This window comes from Balaenoptera acutorostrata, chromosome 12 (genome assembly GCF_949987535.1).
Source record: "Balaenoptera acutorostrata chromosome 12, mBalAcu1.1, whole genome shotgun sequence".
In the NCBI taxonomy this organism is placed as follows: Eukaryota; Metazoa; Chordata; class Mammalia; order Artiodactyla; family Balaenopteridae; genus Balaenoptera; species Balaenoptera acutorostrata.
Genome location: NC_080075.1, coordinates 10729044 through 10749495, shown reverse-complemented (window position 1 = coordinate 10749495; position 20452 = coordinate 10729044). Strand labels below are relative to the sequence as shown.

Sequence of the window (20452 nt, the reverse complement as noted above, 5' to 3'; positions counted from 1 at the left end):
TGGTCCCACGGTGAGCCTGGACCCAGAGGTCACGCATATTAACTCACCCAGCAGAAAGATGAAAGAGCTCCAACTTAAGAACAGTTCGAGCAGTGGTGACCCGAGGGGTGCCACGGTGGAGAGTTTGGGGGGCCTAGTGGTTGATGGTGATCATTCTTAAGAAATGGCGATCACCTGCAAAGAGTGCAAAGTGTGCGAAGTGTGCGAAGCGCCTCACCGCGGTAGCTTTGGCTCCCGGTGGGAGATGGCGCCGAGACGTGGGAATCAGGAGTCAAACCCCCGCCCCAACCTCGGGGTGGTTCAGGGCTGCGCCCTTGGCGCTGGGCAGGTCCCTTGGGGGTGCGCCCCTCAGTCTAGGGCGGGGGCCGGGCGGCAGCCGGGGCTCCTCCCTCTTCGTCAGGGGCGCCCCTGCTCTTAACCCGCGCGCGGGGGCGCCCTGGCCACTGAGCTCCGCCGAGCAAGCGAGCGGTCAGCGCAGAGCCAGAGCTGCGCGCGTCCGGTTCCGAGGCCGTCGCCAGCCCACCAGCATGGCCCCCTCAGCGGCGTCGGGCGGCAGCAGCCTGCCTAGCGGTTTCGCGGTCTTCACCACCTTCCCGGACCTGCTCTTCCTCTTCGAGTTTGTGAGTGGCTGGCGCGCCCCGCGCCCGCGCGCCGGGGAAGGCGGGATGGGATGGGTCGTGCCGCGCGCTCTCCCGGGGGATCCGCACAGCGCGCCGGCTGATCCGCAAGCAGCGAGGGTCCCTGAGCATCCGTAGCCGGGCTCGGGGAGGAAAGACTCTCCTGCACGCCCACCCCGCAGTAATACTTTGGCCGCTTCTAGCTAACGGCCATGGGGAAACCGTCTCCAAGACTTAGGTGGAAAAAACGAACTCACAACACGGGTCAGATATCCGAAGCCGGCCCCGGTCCACTCCTTGCGCGCCGGTTCCGATGCTGCGCTCCGGACCTGTCTCCCATGGGCCGCGCAGAGGAAGCCCTTATTGGAGAGCGACGTCCCTGTAGAGGGGCCCAGCTCTTTCCAGGGTTAGGATTTTGCTTAAAATTTTAAAAATCAGCAAAAGAAACCTGAGTATTACCAAGCGAAGTGTGGAGATTGAGTTGGTGTCATAGGAGGAGCCGAATCCGGATTATTTTCTCTTGAACGTTTTTGGCGAGTGAAGGAATTCGCGAATTATTTCCAACTTGGATCTGGAAATAATCAAACACGCTGTCGTTTGCTCCGCCACAGCCGCGGTGCCCAGTGTGGAGGTGTGCGAGGGCAGAGGCACCTGTGAGAGCCGTCCCCTGCTTTGGCTGACCTTGAGCAGTCTGTAGACCTCTGCACCGCGGCTGGTCTCTCCTTACACTGGAGGCGCACAGCCTCAGCCCGTGGCCGCAGGAAAGCGCTTCCTACTCTGGGCTCCTGTAAAGTGCTCACTGTGGGGAGGCTTCAGACCCGCCTTCAGCCTAAACTCCCCAGGACCCCAGGGCCTCACCTAAGGTGGGGGGGGGGTGGGGGGGAGCGGGTGCGGTATTTCTTCTGTGGGTGCGGTTCCATGGGCTCCGAGACTCCTTTCCCTGCGTCCCCACCGCAGAAGTGGCTGCCTGGAGAGTCAGCTGGAAAAGAAAACGTCCAAGCCTGTTTAAAAACGGGACCCCAGCTTCTTATCTCCTGATGGTCAGGGAGGGTGTGAACAACAAAGGGAGCAGGTTCTGTCATCCATGGAGGGTTGGGGGAAAGGGAAGGGAAGGGGGGGGGCTAAGTTTGCTTGATGGCACCATATCAAGGAAGTGACATCTGGGAGAGACCCTGGACACCTCTAAGCTTAGCCACACCATTTACAGGTAGGGACACCCAGGCCCAGAGCGGAAGGGGCTTGCGGTCACTGGAACATTCCTTCCCCAAATGGCTCATCTCTGCGCTTGCAGTCGCACTTAGCCTGAAAATGAGCATGTGTAAAAAGTAACAGGTGGTTCCTTCAGAGGCTACTGTATTTACAAAGGCAGAATTTGGTGACTGTAAGTGATGACGGCTAAAGGTGAGGTGAGATGGGGCAGAGAGATTTTTAAGCAACAAAATGACTTGCTAGTATCTCTTGAGTTGCCCTCATGAGTTTTTTTACTCTGCCTTTGTAGCTGTTTGGGGAGCATTATAACAAGAATCATAAGAAAGTGTGTTGAGAATTCCCTGGCGGTCCAGTGGTTAGGACTCTGTGCTTCCACTGCCAGGGGCCCAGGTTCAATCCCTGGCTGGGGAACTAAGATCCCGCAAGCCACACGGCATGGCCAAATAAATAAATAATTTTTTTTTAAAGTGTGTTAATTGGGCTTCACGCAAAAGCCTCTAGCACACCCTCTTCCTCTTGCCCTGACCTGAATAGGTACATGAACATGTGTGTCGCAATAATCAACAGGTGGAAACAGCCCAAATGTCCCATCAACGGGTGAATGGATAAGCAAACTGTAATATTCCATGCAATGGAATATTATTCAGCTGTAGAAAGGAATGAAGTACTGATACAAGTAGATAAACCTGAAAACCCTGTGCTAAGTAAAAGAGGCCAGTCATAAAAGGTTACATAGTGTATGATTCCATTTATATGAAATGTTCCAGAATGGGTAAATCTATAGAGACAGAACACAAATTGGTGGTTTGCCAGGGGCTGAGAGGAGAGGGAAACTGGGAGCAGCTTAATGGGTACGGGCTTTTCTTTCAGGGTGATGAAAATGTTTTGGAGTTAGAGGTGATGGTTGCACAACATCGTGAATGTATTAAATACCATCGAACTGGTCCATTTTAAATGGTTAGTTTTCTGTTGTACCAACTTCGAATCAATTTTTTAAAAATTAAGAACTATTTCAAAAATGACAGAAAAGTATATATAGTTTAATAGGCATCCATGTAATTAACACTCAACTTTGTCAAATCTTAATATTTTGCCTTATTTACTCTCAGTATTAAGGAAATAGAGCTTTCAGATGACATCTAAGCCCCCTGGATATTCTGCTATTATCTTACTCTCCTCCCTCCAGCCTCAGGACGACCCCTGGGCTGAATGTGTGTTCAAGATTAGACCTTTACTGCACACCTAACTATCTATGACTACACATGGTGAGGTTTTATATATTTTCTCGCTTTCTGAAAGTACTATCACCCCATACACATCCTTCTGCAACATGCTTTTCATGCAACCTTGTTCTGAGGTTTATACATGTTGACACTCTTTATTCAGTCTTCTATTGATGGACATTTGGACAATTTCCAATTTGTTGCATTTTGATAGCGCAGATGGAACTGCTAAAGAACATCCTTGTATTTGCCTCTTTACTTTTGGGAATTTCTTGTGGGAACACACAGAAATTTGACTTGCTGGGTCATAGGGAATGCACACCCTTGTTTTCCCAGATGCTAGCACATTGATGTCCAAAAGGGTTATTCCAACTTACACAGCCAGAAGTGAAGTTTCCAGGAAGCTGATGAAGCTTAATTAAGCTCAGGACCCCCACTTGCTCAGGACCCTTCCAAGACTCTGACTCACTCTGCATGCTTTCGTAAAGAGGGTCCCCACATTGTATAACTTCCTGACCCCACCAGCAGCTTATGAAAGTCTCCATTGTTCTTCATCTTGCCACACTCGGTAGAGTCAGACTTTGTAATTTTCTGCTAGCCCAGAGGGTGTGAAATGCTTGATTATTTTTTGAATCTGTGGTCCAGCGAGTTGTTGATTACTCCCAGTCCGTATTCTCATGCCTGACCTCCCAACAGCCTGGGAGGTGCAGATGCCAAACTTTCAGCCTCCAGGACTAACAGGGTGGACCTCTGCCCAGCTCCCAAGACATGGAAACTGCCCACAGAGCAGGGAAGCCTGGTAGCTCAGGGTGGCGCAGGGCAGCTCAACTCTGGCCCTGCACCCCTACGCCTGAGCTCCTGACTTCTGAGAGCTGCAGTGTCTTCACAGGAAGGGGAAGGCAGGCCCAACCAGGTGGTGTGACCCTGCCTCTGTGAGCACCCCAGAGGCCATGCTGCTGTTGCAGGCGGTGGGGTCACAGGTGTACCCCCATTCAGGTGCAGGTGGAACGCCCAATGTCTCCCCTCCCCCAACAACTCCCCCCAGGGCTTTGCTTCTGGCCTGTTCCCCCGCTGACACCCAAGGAAATTTTTCCTTTTGGAGCCAGGGCTCTGGCTCCCCTTCCTCCTCTTCCCTCTGAGCCAGGGGCTTCGTGACACTTGGGACGTGTTCAGAAAATGGGATGTTAACATAGGATGTTTTTTGTCTCAGCTCTGGCCAGCTCCGGTCTCCCCAAGTGCTGGGAGAGATGCCTCCCTTTCGAAACTTGTGAAGGGGATACCTGCAAACAGGTTATGTAATAATCTTTAACCCAACTGCCTCTTCCCCAGCCTGCTAGAGGTGGAGCCGCGGATAGAATGGCTGGACACTGAGAGAACATTTCTTTGGAAAGAGTGTGCGCACCTCAGAGTGCGCAGGAGGACTCGGAGAAGGTCAGCTGGCTCGGGGCAAAGCCTGCAGTGCGCCCTTTGGGGGGCGGGGGTGGGAGTGGGGAGTCACCCGGAATCAGCTGGCAGTGAACTGGACATAGTAGTTACTGAAATGAGACTGCTCCTAGGACCCAAAGTGACTGGGGACTTTTTATTATCTGAGAGTGACCAGAAAAGTCCTGGGACCTGCCCTAGATTTTCACCTGTCTGGGGAACAGCAGCACCTAGGGGTGGGGATGGGGGCAGGATGACAAAGCACTTTTCTGACGGGTGGTCCACATTCTGGCTACACTGGGAAGGCACCATGAGGACTCCTAGGAGATGAGAGATGTAGAATCACAGAAACCTAGTTTTTAAGAGGTGGAGGGAACCTGAGGCTCAGAGAGGGGAGGCAGCTCGCCTGGTACCTCCGTCTCCAGTGGCACTTCTTGCAGTGACAGCAGAGCTCTCGCAGGTTCCTGCATTCACCCAAACACCCACGATGAACTTCCGCCTACAGCAGAAGGGACCACGCTGCCCACCCGGCAGCCCTGGGCAAGGCCTGGTTCCCTCTTCTCCCCCCCAGCGAGTGAAGGGACAGCTCGGAGCCATTGGGGAGCTCACAGCTGCCTAGGCCTTATTGTCAAAAACACCCTGGAGGTCCTGAGTCACTAGGTCCTGGGCCGGCCCAAGAATCTGCATTTGATAAGCACTGCACAGCCCGCATCATCCAGCTAGGTTTGGAGTGGTCAACGGGAGGCCAGTCTACCCCTCAACGTTAAATGGGCGACAGGATACTGGAGACGGCTCTCAGTGAAAGGCTTGGGCAAGAAGCCAGGCGCCCTGAGGTTCTCCTGGGTTCAGGGGAAGCATCCTCTCTGCTCCTGGGGAAACTTTCCTGCTGCCCCAGCCAGGGGCCTCTCCTACAGTCACCAGAAAGTGCGGGCCGGCCCTGCTGCCAGCGCAGGACGGTGGCTGATCCTCTCTTCCCTGGCTGTGCCCACTGACTCCTGGCCCTGTGTCTCTCCTCGTGTTGCAGGCCCCTCCCTGGAGCTGCTTAGAAGGAGGTAAGGGTACTGCTGGGCTTTCTCCTTTCCTCTTCTCTAAAGGGACGGGAAGAATTATAGGTAGAGGTCCCTCAGGGGTTTGTCCTTGGAGCTGAGAAGTGACTTTTCCAGGTTTTCAAGAATGGGAGGCCTGCTTTGATGAGAAGTCAGTGACTCTGAGCTGTCCTCTAGAAACCGCTAAGCGTGATGGTGCAGCTCAGCTCCAGGATCCTCATGCGTATGTCGTCACAACCAAGCTGCCTTGAAAAAGATGGCTTTTAAGCTTTCCATAGGTCACCCCCAACTCGACGCAGATGGGCCCCCCTCTCTGTCCGAGTGCTTTCAGAAGAGAGTAGGCAGGTTCCAGATGCCCCTGCAAGGCACAGCTCACACTCAAGTCAGGCCAGGACAAAGGCTGGCTGTTCACACCCACTCCCTCCACGCTGGCTGCCAGGGAGCGTTGGGGAGGTGTGCTGTGCTGCCAGCCGAGGCTGGTTCTGCAGAGCCTTAGGAATGGCTTGGCTTTTTTTTTTTTTTTTAATAGAAGGATAGTTGATTTACGTTGGGCCAATCTCTGCTGTACAGCAAAGTGACTCAGTTATACACATATAGACATTCTTTTTTTAAATATTTTTTTCCATTATGGTTCATCCCAGGAGATTGGATATAGTTCCCTGTGCTATATGGTAGGACCTTGTGGTTTATCCATTCTAAATGTAATGGTTTGCATCTACCAACCCCAAGTTCCCAGTCCATCCCTCTCCCTTCCTCCCCCTTGGCAACCGCAGGTCTATTCTTTATGTCTGTAAGTCTATTTCTGCTTTGTAGATAGGTTCATTTGTGTCATATTTTAGATTCCACATGTAAGTGACATCATATGGTATTTGTCTTTCTCTTTCTGACTTACTTCACTTAGTATGATAATCTCTAGTTGCATCCATGTTGCTGCAAATGGCATTATTTCATTCTTTTTTATGGCTGTGTAGTATTCTATTGTATATATGTACCGCATCTTCTTTACCCAAGGAATAGCTTGGCTTTGCTCTGGACTCAGGACACATTACCTGAAGGAAGGGCTGGGCGTGGGGACTGGGCCACCTGGGGCCTGCCTCCAGGCAGGATGGGGCCAGCCAGTCTGGACCTGGATGGGGGCTGGGGGCTGACTCCCCCTGGATTCCATGCTGAGCCCTGGCTTCCACCCCTGATACAAGCCCAGCTGCGCTTCTTCTTGGCTCTCAAGTATAGGTCCCTGGACTTGGTGCTTTGGACCAGAGGCCACCAGGGTCAGGCACTGATGAGATGCCCCAGCAGGTGTTCTCTCTGGATGCTGACGAATGTGAGGACAGCAGGTGAATGACAGCCCTGGTCCCTGAAGCACTACGTCTTGGGGAGGTGTGGGCCAACTCCTCACGGGTTCCAGATTATTCCTCAGAGCATGAAGCAGGGCCCTGGTACTCTCTGCATCGTGGGGCTCTGACCGGTCTTCTGCATTCTGGTGGGAAGTTGTGGTTCCTGGTAGCTTCTGGATGGGTAGCTTCTAGTGGCATAACTAATTCCTAGGGTAATGTAGTGGCCTTGATTCTCTGCCATACTTAGCCAAGGCTCTCTGTCCCTCCCACCATGTGAATAATGTTCTGTTCACATTGGGGCAAAACAACCCGTGTTGAATCATTTTAATACACCGAGGTCCTAGGACCTAGAAAATACATGTAGGAACTAAAAGAAAAGCCTTGTCACCAGCCATCACACACTGATGTGCATGTGCAGTGAGAAGAAGGGCCACACAGCCAGTCTCAGCAGGACCTGAAATCCCACACGGGAGCCTTGGTTCCTATTAGAATACAGTCAGGCTGGGAGGGGAGGGGGCAGAAAGAGAGGGACGGGGGAGAAGGGGGAGAAGTACCCCCACATGCTAATGACCAGTGCTATGCAGAGAGGTGGGGTGGGTACTCACCTGAGGGAAGAGGGACTCAGGCCTGGACAGGGGGCCACTTCCCATTCCACACTCACCCTGTTAATATCAACTACAGACGTGAACTCACACCCTGTCTTTTGGAATCCCAGACCTCTATCCTCCTCTTCACAAACAGACTCAAGGTCCCCTGAGTCCTGGTCTCACCCTCAGATTAAAGGGACATTATCTCAGTCTATATTGGGAGGGTCATGTAATGATGGTTCCCCAGAAGGAAGGAGCCTGCTGACAAAGGGGCCAGGAGGGCAGAGTACCTGGCATAGGTAAACTGAGTCACGAAGCCTCAGCACCACTCCTGGTGTTCACCATGGGAGTAGACTCAGAGGTCAGACTCCTCAATTGGCAGAGGGGGAGAGGGTCCTCACAGAGAGAATCTCTGACCTTCCCCCAGATACCTCCATGAGGTCCAAGGAGAGGACACTGCACAAATTTCTGGGCTCTTTCCCTCTCCTGGGCGGAGGTGTTCAGCTGGTCACCCTCACTGGGGCCCCGACACTCACCAGGACCTGCCTCTGCTCTTGGTGGCCCCAGAGCTGCTTGAGTGGCTCTTGGCAGCAAGACTGGAGGAGAGAGGCCAGGACGGGAGAGATGGGCTCCATTTACTAGTGTGTCTCTGAATAAAGTCTGTCTCCCTGCACGTCCCTGCCCCCAGTGCTGCCATCTCCTCTCAGTATCTGTTAAGTGCATAAGTGGATGAATGAATGAATGGGTGGCTGAGTAAGTGAGCAAGTGCAGGAAGGCTTTCCCTTGACTTGCTGGGAGCCCAGTTCCTCCATACAAGGGTGGTGGGGCTCATATGACAACTAGTGTTTGCTTCCTGCTCTCTGTGCTTTTCAGAACAGGAGGAGTCCCCAGCCTCCGTCTCAGAGCCATTTTCGTGGGTCTTGGGGAAGGCTTCAGTGCTCTGACCTCCCTCTCTCTATACTCTCCTGCTGCCTGGTGCTTATGTCCTCTTGACTTGGTGCCTATTCCCTTCTCTGCAGTAGCTCAGCCTCCAGATACACACGCACAAGAAAATGCCCTCTACTCTACCTCACGGAATGACTGATTTTTTTAGTCAACCAAGGCTCAGAGCTGGGACTGCTGCTTCTCCTGGAACACCGTTACTCTACTGGTCAAGTCACCTGCATAGGCCCTCCCAGCATTGAATTGACCCCTGACTGTCAAAGGAGTTCAGTGGATAGAGACACTTCCAGAAACACAAATTGGAGTTGCTGTTCCTGGCGGCCTTGGGAGAGAACCTAAGGGCTCGGAGCTCTCGGCAGCCAGGACAAGTCTCACTGGTGTGTCCATCTCTCTTCTCCCTCCTGGGGAGGTGATTTTTGCCCACCTGACCAAAGTAGCAGGACTGCTCAGGGTTGGGTGCGCCACCTGCGTTCTGTGGCCAGTTTCCTTCTCCAGAGTTCAAGGCACAAGCTCCTGTTCACATGTGCCTTCAAGACCACACCGTGCCCTCGGAGCTTGGGAATTCTGACACTGGGCTCCGAGGGACTTACTACTAGGTGTGTGTGTGTGAACAGCCCCACGTGGACGTCCTCCTTGGGTCACGTCTTGCCTTGTTATTGGAAGAGTGCCTGCTTGCGGCAACCCTGACAGAGTTAAATGGAGGCCCAGAAAAATATTCAGAGAATTTGAGCGATTCTTCTGCCTTGACCTCAATGATCCAAGTCCTGCAGCAAAAACACTGGACAATTGTGGACCCAGAGCTCTCAGCCCTGCACAAGCAATGGAGACACCCTACCAATCTCAAGAATGTGCCAAAGGAGTCCTCTTCCCACTTTTGTAACCAAAGCTCATTGTTGGAAGGAAGGCTGTCTCATATATTTATGTCCTTTGTGTTTCCTTCGGCAGAGGCAGACACATTTTCCTCAGCTTTTGATTTCTGGGAGATTGTAGGTTTTTCTCTTTTTGATGCTTCTGAAGTTATTTTCAAATTCTGGGTCCCAACAAGGTCTGGAGGGGATAATTGTGCATGTTGAGATCTTGACCTACTGGGGTTTTCACATGGTTACAGCAGAGGCTTCGCCCCATCGTATGACAGTTATGACAGCAAGTATTTAGAGCACTTGCCATGTGCCAGGCACCTGTAGATATAAACTCATTTCACCCCAGTCCCATTGGGTGGGCACTACTGCTATCACTATTTTTCAGATAGGGACCAGAGAGGAAGTAACTTGCCCAGAGACAACCAGTGACCCAGCAAAACGTGGCAGAGCTGATTCAGATTCAGTAATTCTGAAGTCTACACCCCTAACCACCCTTGCCTGCCTCCTCTGGATTAATTCAGAAAAGAAAAGAAAGAACCTACCCTTGAGTTCACGTGAGAGCCTTCCCCAAGACCATCTCCTGAGGAAATTTTTTTCACAAAAATCATTTGATGGGGTAGACCACAGATTAAAACTTTTTTAAGTCTTTGGAAATTTTTTGTCTAGATTTGTACAATATCCTTGGTTCTTACAGAACTTCACCTCTACTCCGCCTCCAAAACCACACTGAATGAAAGATGGGCGGTTTCCAGTCCTGAAACAGCAGGGTGGGTAGAGGCCTCAGATCCCCAGCTCCACCCCATTCATGGACACTGAGGCTGTGTCCCCGTGTCTAGAGGACACCCAAGGGTGAGCGATCTCACGTTCAGAGCAAGACAGGGATGGAAGCTTAAGGAGAGGAAAGGAAACTTTGTATCAGAGCCAGTCAGGAACTGGAGAGACATCTTGGCCGGCACTGCTGGACATTGGAGACAGGAGCCATTTCTCCTTGTTTGACAGGAGTTACTAAAACTCCATCCATGGACCACTTGTGTTATGGAAACATACTCCAAAGTCTTTGGCAAAGAGCCTGGGATGTTTGCTTCTTGTCCTATCACTCTGCTTCTCTCCTTGGCATGAGACCTGGGCACTGGGGTTTTTGAGGTGACCCAGGCGATTCCAGTGTAGAGTGAGGGCTGAGGACCACTGAGCCTTAGCCCAGGCCCCACCCCCGTTTTCTAGCGTGGGGATCTGGGACCCAGAGAGCAAGCTGAACCCTGGTGACTCTCGGGCCACTCAGCTAGGAGATGTTTGTCTGAGACCACCCCGGCCGGCTGCACCATCTCTGTTATGCAAGACGGTGACCTGGGCTCAGGTGAGGGTGGTGGGAATCTGGCCTGTCGACAGAGATGAACGGAAACTAGGGCCATGCCTCCACCTGTGTAACTGATGTGTCAAAACGATTGCCTCTCAGTGTGCTTCCTGAGAGCTGGGAGCCCCTTCGGGTTCTCTTTAGGAAGGGAAGTGCTTGAACCCTCACCTACCCCTTTGCTCTTGACAAATATTTGGCCAGTAGGGTTCTGAGGCCAGGGTGGAGTGGACTGCTCCCTGCCCGGGGTGCCTTATCTCCTAGGTGTGGGCGCTGTACTTGCTCTGTTTGCTCTCTGCAAACTTTATAGGTGGAGTGAGGCAGGCACTGACTTTGCCCCATGATTCATGCTGAATCTCAGCTTTCCACTGAGCGGGGCCTGGGACGCCTTTGAGGTGGCCCAACGATCAGTCCTGTGTGAAGGTCACCCTTCCTCAAGCCGCACCTCCTGCCACTCCTTGTTCCCCAACCTCGTGCCAACTCACGGCCTTCCCAAGCCCTCACTGCTGCTCCAGATCCTTTGGGCTTGGCATGTACCCTTTCCTCCCCCGGAAAGCTTCGTCCTGACCTTTTGGCCTAAGTCCACCTCTCCCTTCAAGACTCAGTTGGGGCCATGTCCCAGTCGGGGCTGCTTTGCCCATTCGGGGCTGGTAATCGTCCGGCGCTGTCACTGGCTGACTCTACGCCTGTCTGCGCTGGGCTGCCGGCATCCTGGGTGAGCAGTCTTCCCTGTGCTGTTGGCTGGTGAGGGGGCACAGGGCCAGAAGCTTCACACTCAACGCCCACAGTTTCAGGCGGTTCGCAGCAGCCGGCAACATGGGGAGTGAGCTGCCAAGTGCCATGTACAGTGGAGGAAGCCAGGGCCCAAGGGGTGGAAACACATGCTCCAGCATGCTCCAGCGGGTTCGGCGGAGAGGCCCTCTCACGCCGTGTACCAGCAGACCTCTGCTCCCAAGATGCGCAACCCAGATCCACCCTCGTCTCCATGCCACACTCTCGTGCCTTCTAAACCCAAGTCTGTCTCAGCCATCGGCACAATCACATCCTTTTGTTAAGCGTCCCTTATGAAAAAGGCCCAGCAATCTGTTTGATCTTAGAGGCAACTGTGGATGAATCCACACACACATCTTACTCTACAGCAGTCTGAGGGTTTTTATTTAATCCATTTTGCTCCACTTATTGTAAGTTGGAAAGTGTGTCCCACTGCCTCTCAGTCATCCGTAGAGGAATTTTCTGATCAGAGATGCCCACATATGATTCATCAGCCAACCAACTCATATCCAATAGCCAATTCATATCCAACCAACTTGGTTTTGATAACTCCAGATTCTTCACTGCACTGATTTTCCTACCCACATGTGATGGTCTCCTGAAGCTTCTCAGCTAAGAGGCTCAGAGAACACCTGAGGAAGCGCTATCTCTTACCCAGCAAGTGGGCAGCAGGTACAGGGAGACAAGGTCAGGGTACCACGTGCATTTTCACCCCCGGGGATGCAGGGCTGGGAGGGCAGCCTGTCCTCAGCCCCCAGACCCTCAGGAGGATGGTGCTAAGCTCTGCAGTACCTTGGACCCTGTGATTATCTCCATCCATGTCCCAGCCCAGTCCTTCTCTGGGTGGGGTCGGTGGAGGAGGCTGAGGTGACTTCACTGGGATGGAGAGGAACAAGGAGAAGGGAAGACAAGTACAGGAAATCCCAGCTTGGGTTGTACCTCGTCCACAGGGGGAGCCAGACTGTACCATTGAGATTATGAACCCTAAGTCTGTCCCTATGCTTCTCTTGAAAACATGGGGCTCCCTGACCCTGAGGACACCAAGTGGGATGTCTTCTGGATAATGACAGGGGGAGGAATGCTTCTCTCACCTCTGAGGAGACCAGGCTGACCTGGGCCCTCCCTACTCCAACCCCATCTCCAAAAGTCAGAGAACTTCTGGGACTTGGGGATCTAAAGGTCAAGTTTTTTTCTAAAATGCTAATGATATAGTGTGGCTAATTTGTTTTGCCAAGTAAAGACCAAAAGAATCTGCTGGCCACTACCATTTTCTAAAAGAAAGAATATTTTGGGGAGTTCCCTGGCGGTGCAGTGGTTAGGACTCAGTGCTTTCACTGCCATGGGTTTCACTCCCCGGGTTCAAGCCTTGGGCCACAAGCCATGCAGCGTGGCCAAAACAAAACAAAAAGGATATTTTTCTATAAAAAATACTAGGGGGCTTCCCTGGTGGCGCAGTGGTTGAGAATCTGCCTGCTAATGCAGGGGACATGGGTTCGAGCCCTGGTCTGGGAAGATCCCACATGCCACGGAGCAACTGGGCCCGTGAGCCACAACTGCTGAGCCTGCGCGTCTGGAGCCTGTGCCCCGCAACGGGAGGGGCCACGATAGTGAGAGGCCCGCGCACCGCAATGAAGAGTGGCCCCCGCACCACAATGAAGAGTGGCCCCCGCTTGCCGCAACTAGAGAAAGCCCTCGCATGAAACGAAGACCCAACACAGCTAAAAATAAATAAATAAATAAATAAATAGAGTAGCTATTAATTAAAAAAAAAAATACTAGGAGGGCTATAATCTCAGAATTTGCCCTTGTACTAAAAAAAACTGGATGGCCTAAGTCCTTTCTAGGGATAACAAATTTTTAACTCAAAGGTGCCTCTGTTTCCCCATCTCACGAATGGGTCAGTACCACACTCACAGGGATGTTATGAGGATTAACTGAGTTAACATTTATAGAGTGCCCCTGGCTCCCCAGCGTGACCTCTGGGTCTGGCCCTACCTGGGCATGGGCTCTCCCGGTCTGACCCTCACCCCTTCTCTCCCTCCCTCTGCAGGTCTTTGGGGGGCTGGTGTGGATCCTGATTGCCTCGTCCCATGTGCCCATCCCACTGATCCAGGGCTGGGTCATGTTCACGTCTGTGTTTTGCTTCATAGCCACCACTCTCCTGCTCTTCCTGTGTGTAATTGGTGCCCACGGCAGCAGAACTTCCTGGATCACCCTGGTGAGTCCCAGTCCTGCGATGTTTGAGGTGGGGGTGGGGTGCGGCATTGGACCCTCACCCCTGGCAGGTTGGCTTTGCCAGTGCTGGGTGAGGTGCCCTGTAGACGTCTCCCACCCATGCGCCAAGGCTGAGCCCGCCAGGCCCTCAGCTCCGAGCTGCCCATAGCAGCTCAGGGCTCCCCGCCACAGGAGGTCAGGCAGAGGTGAAGGCAGAAGCAGACCGTCACTGTCGCTGCCTGATCCTCTGTGGGCCTGCTCTGCTTTCTCCTGTGTGAATGCCCTTTTCATGCAAACCGGCAGCCCAACCAACCCTCCCTGTACCTCCTGCACCTGCCAGGGGCCAGCTGGCATCTCCCACCACCCAGGAGGGCTGGCTTCCATTTCGGGGGAGGGGACAGGGTACTGGGGGCTGGTCCTGGCTGCCCAGCGTGAGGCCACGCTCACTGCCCAGCTCTCAGTCAGCACCTTCTAGAGCAGGGTCACCAGAGAGGGACTTGGCCCGGGAAGAGGGAAGGCCTATGATCTCTCTTGCGTATGATTCTGCTTTGAGGCCCGTGAAGGGGGTAAACTTACACGTGGGCCACCTGCCCTTATCTCCCCTGGAAGGGGGTGGGGCTGTTAGCCAGGCCTCTTAGTCTCAAAGGGCCTCCAACCTAGACTTTATAAACCACCTCCAAATCGTAACTACTCAAAAACCTGTTCTATTGCTTTTTTGCTTTTAAAACATACCTGGAGCCCCAATCCCTGGCTCCCCCCAGGAAAAAGCTAACAACAACACAACAGCGGAAGTGGCCTGAGCCTCTTGCTCTGTATTGGCCACCAAGGCCACACCCGAACTGGGGACTGTGACCGCAGCTGACACTTCTCAGGCCCAGAACCAATTGCTACCAATCCCAAAGGGCCACCTCCCCACCGCTTACTAGATCCCACCTCAAGGGGAAGCAGTATCCTTCCTCCATCAAAGTCCTTACCCTGGCCCCAAACCAGTGAGATGACTCAGCTCGGCAGCTCTGGTTAATCAATGTCTCTGAGGAGGGGCGCAGGGTTGGGGGGTGTCAAAGGGAGTAGCAGATGACGACGGGGAGCCTGGTCCGTGCCAGGCAGGGACAGGTGGGGTGGATAGGCCCTGCTGGGAACACAGCTGCCCCGCATCTCCAGATCTGGGTGCCCCACCTCTCTAACGGCCCTTTCTCACCCTGCAGGATGCAACCTACCACTGTATCGCCTCCCTGTTTTACTTCGGTGCCTCTGTCCTGGAAGCTTTGGCCGCCATCCAGCTGCAAGTGGGCTTCACCTACAAATATTACCATGAAAACATCGCTGCTGTGGTGAGCCCCCAGTCAATGTGCCCTGTTCTCAGCTCCCACTGAAAAGGTTCTGAGTGGAAGGCTGCCCGGGCCCTCCCCGCACTTTTTTTAGTTCACTAAATTTTGAATAAAATAAACCTTCTCCTCATTTCTGAGAAAACAAAGCCTCAGAAAAGGGAAATGACATGCCCCAGACTTCCCCAGCCATCAGTCAGTGCTGCACTGCCCGGGCCTGCACTGACCAGGGTCCAAGCCTGGGTGGGCTTTGGGCTTTGAGGCAGATGCGGGAGGAGACATGACCGTGGGGCCTGGCACTGTCCTGAGCCCTTGTGAACAATCTTGTTTACCCCTCACAACAGCCCTAGGAGGGAGGTGCCGTTATACCCATTTCACAGATGGAGAACTAGGGCCCTAAGAGCATGCACAACTTGCCCCAGGGTCACCAGGAATTGGAGAGGCCTGGTGTCCAGGCCAGGTGCTCTTTCAGCCCCACTCTTAGCACCAGTGTGAGCAGAACGTCTGGCCACTTGGGTTCCTGGCTTTCCATGAGTGTCTTCCAGGGAAGCACACAGTCAGGGCAGGGGCAGTGCTGAGACCACAGATGGAAAGTCGAGTGGCCAGTGTCTCCCAGGCCCTGGCTCTGCGGCTGTGGGGAGGCCCTGCCACGCGCAGCATGTCCAGACCCCCAGCCGTGGATGGTTGCTGCTGGGATTTAGGCCTTCGTCTCTTGACGACGGTGTCTCCTGCCTGACAGCTCTGAGAACCTGTGCAGGAGGAAGCCTGGAGTTCACACTCGCCCATTCCTTGTGCAAGTCCCTTTGTGCTCTCTGAGCCTTGGTTTGCTCATCTATAAAATGGGACAGTAATTCCTGTTGTTTCCCTGGAGAACGAGACAGCTCTTAAACCACTTTCGTCCAAGGCCTCACGATGAGCAATGTGTGGAACAGGGCTGTAACCTCCTTCACCCTATTAGGAGGTGAGATGGGGGTGAAACTGTGTGTCTGGGGAGCACAGTGCATGTAGGTCTCTGAGCTTTAAAATGAACAACCTCCAACTGGGGGACCAGATCCATGGCGGGCTGTGAGGTCATGACCTGATTTTCTTGTTGATGGAATGGATCAGAATGACAGGGGATATGAGAATGTACTGTTTCATGAAACTCTTTCCCAGAGTTGTGCATGTGTGTCCTTGCACCAGTGTGCTAACTCATGATATCAGATGTATTTCTAACCATGGATACTGTTTAAAAACTAAGAAAAAGTTTCAGAAATAGCACTCAGATTTCTAGCGATCGACCTATGAATTAAGCAAATCCCAAGGTCAAATGTGACGACACACCACAAGATGTCTGTCCCAGGTGCCAAATCTGTGCCACCCCCGCCTCTCTTTGGGAAGGGTAGAGCAGAGGCTGAGAGAAAACCCACAGGGTGGGCGCAGCTGGGCTCTGAGAAGGGGGTCAGTGAGGGTGCCCTTCCTGTTCCCAGAGGGAGGGGTCTGGGGGAAAGCTCCTCAAAGCCTGTCTGCTGGTCCCCAGGGGCCCACCCCCTTCCCTGGGGAAGCCACACACTGCCCTCAGCTCCCAGCCGCTCTCCAGTTCCATAAGCATGGCCACCTCCTGGTCCCTGGCACCCCCTCAGATGTCCCACCGTGTGGGACCCTCCCCCATATGGGCTCATCTCCCAAGATGGCTGGTTCCAAACCAGGCAGCACCTTGGCTGTTCTTCCCTCTCTTGGGAGACTGGTCATCTGCCTCCTCTGTCACCTTCAAATGACTGTTTCATCACCCCCTCACAAGAGAACCCATACATACCTCCCCCATCCCAACCCCAGAAGCCTTCTCTCTGAACAGACATCAGCCAGGCATCTGACAACCATTTCTGTAAAATTATTGCAGACGAGGGCAGTGAAATGTAGACGGAATGTGGATAGTGGGCCAGCCCTTGACTGAACAATGCAGGAGGGGGGAGTTAATGACCTGCCCACTGGGCAGATATCTAGTTGAGAACCACTGGGCTCTAGCAGGCTCTACCATATTCTGACTTCTCCCTTTTACTTTCCACCAAAAGGCAGCATAAACAGGCATCCAGAGAGGTGACCTGGATGCACGTGTACAACCTGATGAATTTCCATAATCCATCCATTAGTCATAATTCACAAGTCCCCTGTGTAACAAAGCATCCAGATTAAGAAACGACATAAGCAGCTCCCAGGAGTCCCCTTCTTGTCCTGCCGCAGTCACTGTGCCCCTTAACTGAGGATAAGCACTGCCCTGGTTTCCAGCTCAGGTTCCACTTCACCCGCTTTGGATCCTCACGAGCGTGGTGTGCCTTCTCCCATGTCTGGCTTCTCTCTCTTCACCTCAGGTTTGTGAGGCAAATCCACTTTGCTGGGTGGGGATGTAGAGGTTCGTTCTCTTTGCTGTTTAGTGTTCCACTGAGGACTATGCCAACATCTATTTATCCCTTCCACGACTGACCACGTCCCCACATCTCTGGGAGCTGAGCTGGAGAACCATGAGGAGGCCCAGGCAAAGTCAGCAGGGCTGGAATCAGGACTCTAAATGTTGCCAGCAGACGGAAACGCTGGGCTGGAACCCCCCCAGGGGAAATATGAGCCCAGTTCAATGCAAATTCACGTCTTTCTATTCAAAATATCAGTTTGTGTCTGTGCACATGGGAGACAGGATCATGATGACACGCTCAGGATTTAACCCCAGACGCTGCCCAACACCCACATGCCCCTCCCATGGTCTCAGGGTGGGGCAGGGCTGCGGCAGTCCGGGGATGTGAGCAGGCATCTCACGACCTCCCACACACCCCTGGCCTTTGGGAGCATCTGGCCTCCTCTCACCCCTCTGGGACTCCTCACCTGCCTCAAAAGCTGAGCTTCTCCCTCTCTCCTCAGCTGGCAGCAGAGAATCTGCACCAGAGGGATCCCTGGGATTGGTGAGAGTTGCCTGAGAGTAGCTGGAAATTTCTGGAGAAATCGAGAGGTTCCTGGATCTTAACTGTGGTGGGCAATAATGGCAGCTGTTCAGGGAGAGGGGTTTTTAAGGGCCTAAGTTCATGTCCATTCATGGCCCTGGCTCTCAATGTCCCGTGTGCCATTTCTTGACCCCCCTTTAAAATAAGTGTTTCCTGTTCCTGTGGGGACTTCTGAGGTGCTCCTGCCAAGGGTCTCCATTGGGCTTGGGGTCCCTGACACAGCACACTGCTCCCTCCTGATGGGCAAGGGGGTCTTCCAGGGGCTTCTCACTCCTGTGTGACTGCTCCCTTCAGACAGGGTATTTGATTCCCAGATAAATTTTCTTACCTTGGTTATTAAATAACTCAGGTTACTTACCGCCTCCGGCAGTGAGGGTGAGGGTTCGCCCAGGTGTGGAGGCAGGGGAAGAGCAGGCACAGTTACGGCTGGTTTTAGGGGAATTTTCAACAGTCACGGGAGTGTAGCCGCCCTGATGTTATGCCTGGGTTAGAAACTCTTGACCCTACACCCAAGGTCACAAGCCAGGTGCAGATATTTGCTTGGGAGCAGTCAGCCCTCAGGGCCGGCCACCCAGAGCAGGGTGATAGGATAGATGGTGCCCAGGTGCACGACGGCAGGTCAGAGCCTTGACAGGGCACAAAGTGACCTTTTGCCACATTTCCCAGCCTCTGTTCCCAGTGGTAGCTTTCTCAGTAAGCTCCCTCCTTTTGCCAAAAGCTCAAAATCCCTCCTCCCCATCCCAGCCCCTCACTTCCTGCGGCCTGGCTCCCTGGCCCCTGCTTGTGAAATTCAGAATCTTAGAAGAAAATTTCTGGTCGGGGTCTGAAGATGTCCAGGCAGCAAACCCAAGTGTTCAAACTCTCTTAGCCAAGGCCGCCGGGATCACAGCTGGTGGACTCTGGTCTTACTGGTGTGCAGGAAGGAAGTTTTCCGTGAAGAGCAGGGGAATACTTCCCTGCAATGATCACTCGAAGCGTCTCTGAGGGCCCTCGTTTCCAGTTGGTTGGCACCAATATGATGACGTGTGATGGCAAATAGTTGACCTTGCACACCAAGTTCAGTATATCATTAGGTCACCTGGAGTCTGTGCTGAGAGCGTTCTGGGTCGCACCTAGGCTCTGCGGGAAAGCATGTCTGCGTGTGTGATGGGAAGCAGTGGCAGTCCACAGACTTAAGGGCTGTCAACCCCAAGCCATGCACGTGGCGACCCCGGTGTGGACAGCCCGTGCCTTTCCCTCTCCCCATGCACGGCCATTAATTGTCATTTATCTTGGTTTCAGGTGTTTTCATTCGTAGCCACTCTGCTGTACGTGGTCCATGCAGTGTTTTCTTTAATCAGATGGAAGTCTTCCTAAAGCAGCAGAAGAACTTAAGCTGAAAACTGAGAAGGCGTTAACTGATCGGCCCGCCTCCCAGCATAACACTTTAGATTGCAGAAATGCTCTTGATAGTGGATAAAGAAAGAGGTTTACTCTCCCATATACCTTCATGTCAGAGTAGGAGGCTTGCTACATTTATCCTCCAACTATTGAGCTGTCTTTCCAAGATCGTTTCCTATTTGAAAGGGGGCAGTGGGAGTGGGAAGTGAGGATTGTGATCTGAGAGACCACAGAACTGGACTGCTGGCTCCTGGACCGGATCGTGAGAACCGTCTACTGGAATTTTCCTCCGGCTCTTTTGAGTGTCCATCTTGCAGCAAGTTTCTCCGTCTTCAAGAATATTCTGTCATGGGGAATAAAATTCACCCAACAAATATTTGCAGATGTCCACAGTGGGATGTGATAAACCTTTGAAATACTTTATAAAGTACCCGTATGTTTAATACTTTCATGGGGGTGTTTTTCATTTTTGTTTTTTTTTTTAATTCTCCAGTATAGAGAACACAATCATGTCAGCTTTCTGAGGAATCTTTGGTTTAGACCAAATCTCTAGAGGCAGCATCAAAGGGCAGTTCAGGCGATAGTGTGCCCAGCCACTGCATCTCAGAGAGCCCGGCGTGGGTATCCCATCCTCCCCAGGAACCACGGAGGTCAGAGGGCTTCACCATCTCTGGAAACTAACCAAGTACCAGCCTAGGGGACCCCTTCTTTTTCCTACAAAACAGAGGGGGGCGGGTCTGTGCTAAATTAGAAAATCCTTAAGCCAAAAGAAAACAGGGGCAGAAGTTTCTTCTCACTCTATATGAAGCTGATCAGAAATTTTCTGGGCAGTATCTTCCATGTTCTATTCCCATTAGGAACGTGGATAAGAAACTGTTTTTAGAATTTCCTTGGACCACACTGTTGTAGAGGAAGGGGACCGGACCACAGTGTGAAAGGAAGTAGTATGACAAGTGGCAGTGCTACCTTTCAGGTACGAGAGGTCTGGGTCGGGAGGAGAAAGGATGATTAGGAAGGAGGGCACTCAGTAAGGAATCCTGAAAACTCCGCTCCCGTTAGGAAATGCTCCTTTATCCCTTCATTAAAGGAAGGTAATGATATTCTAGAGCTGGGACACCAGAACAGGTGTCTCAAAAGCTAGTCACATTCCAGTGTGGAGGTGTAGATGCAGAGGCTGGACGACCGCTTGCTAGCGGGCACGCAGA

At 52.8% G+C, this 20452-nt stretch overlaps 1 protein-coding gene across 1 annotated transcript; it reads left to right on the top strand.

Annotated features, from left to right (window-relative positions):
- Positions 1–449: 449 nt before the first annotated feature.
- LOC103000643 (mal, T cell differentiation protein) lies at positions 450–19698 on the top strand. Its single transcript, XM_007197366.2, has 4 exons — positions 450–620; positions 13410–13577; positions 14779–14904; positions 19149–19698. The coding sequence occupies exons 1-4, from the start codon at positions 528–530 to the stop codon at positions 19221–19223; spliced, it is 462 nt and encodes a 153-aa protein (XP_007197428.1). The 5' UTR covers positions 450–527; the 3' UTR covers positions 19224–19698.
- Positions 19699–20452: the final 754 nt, after the last annotated feature.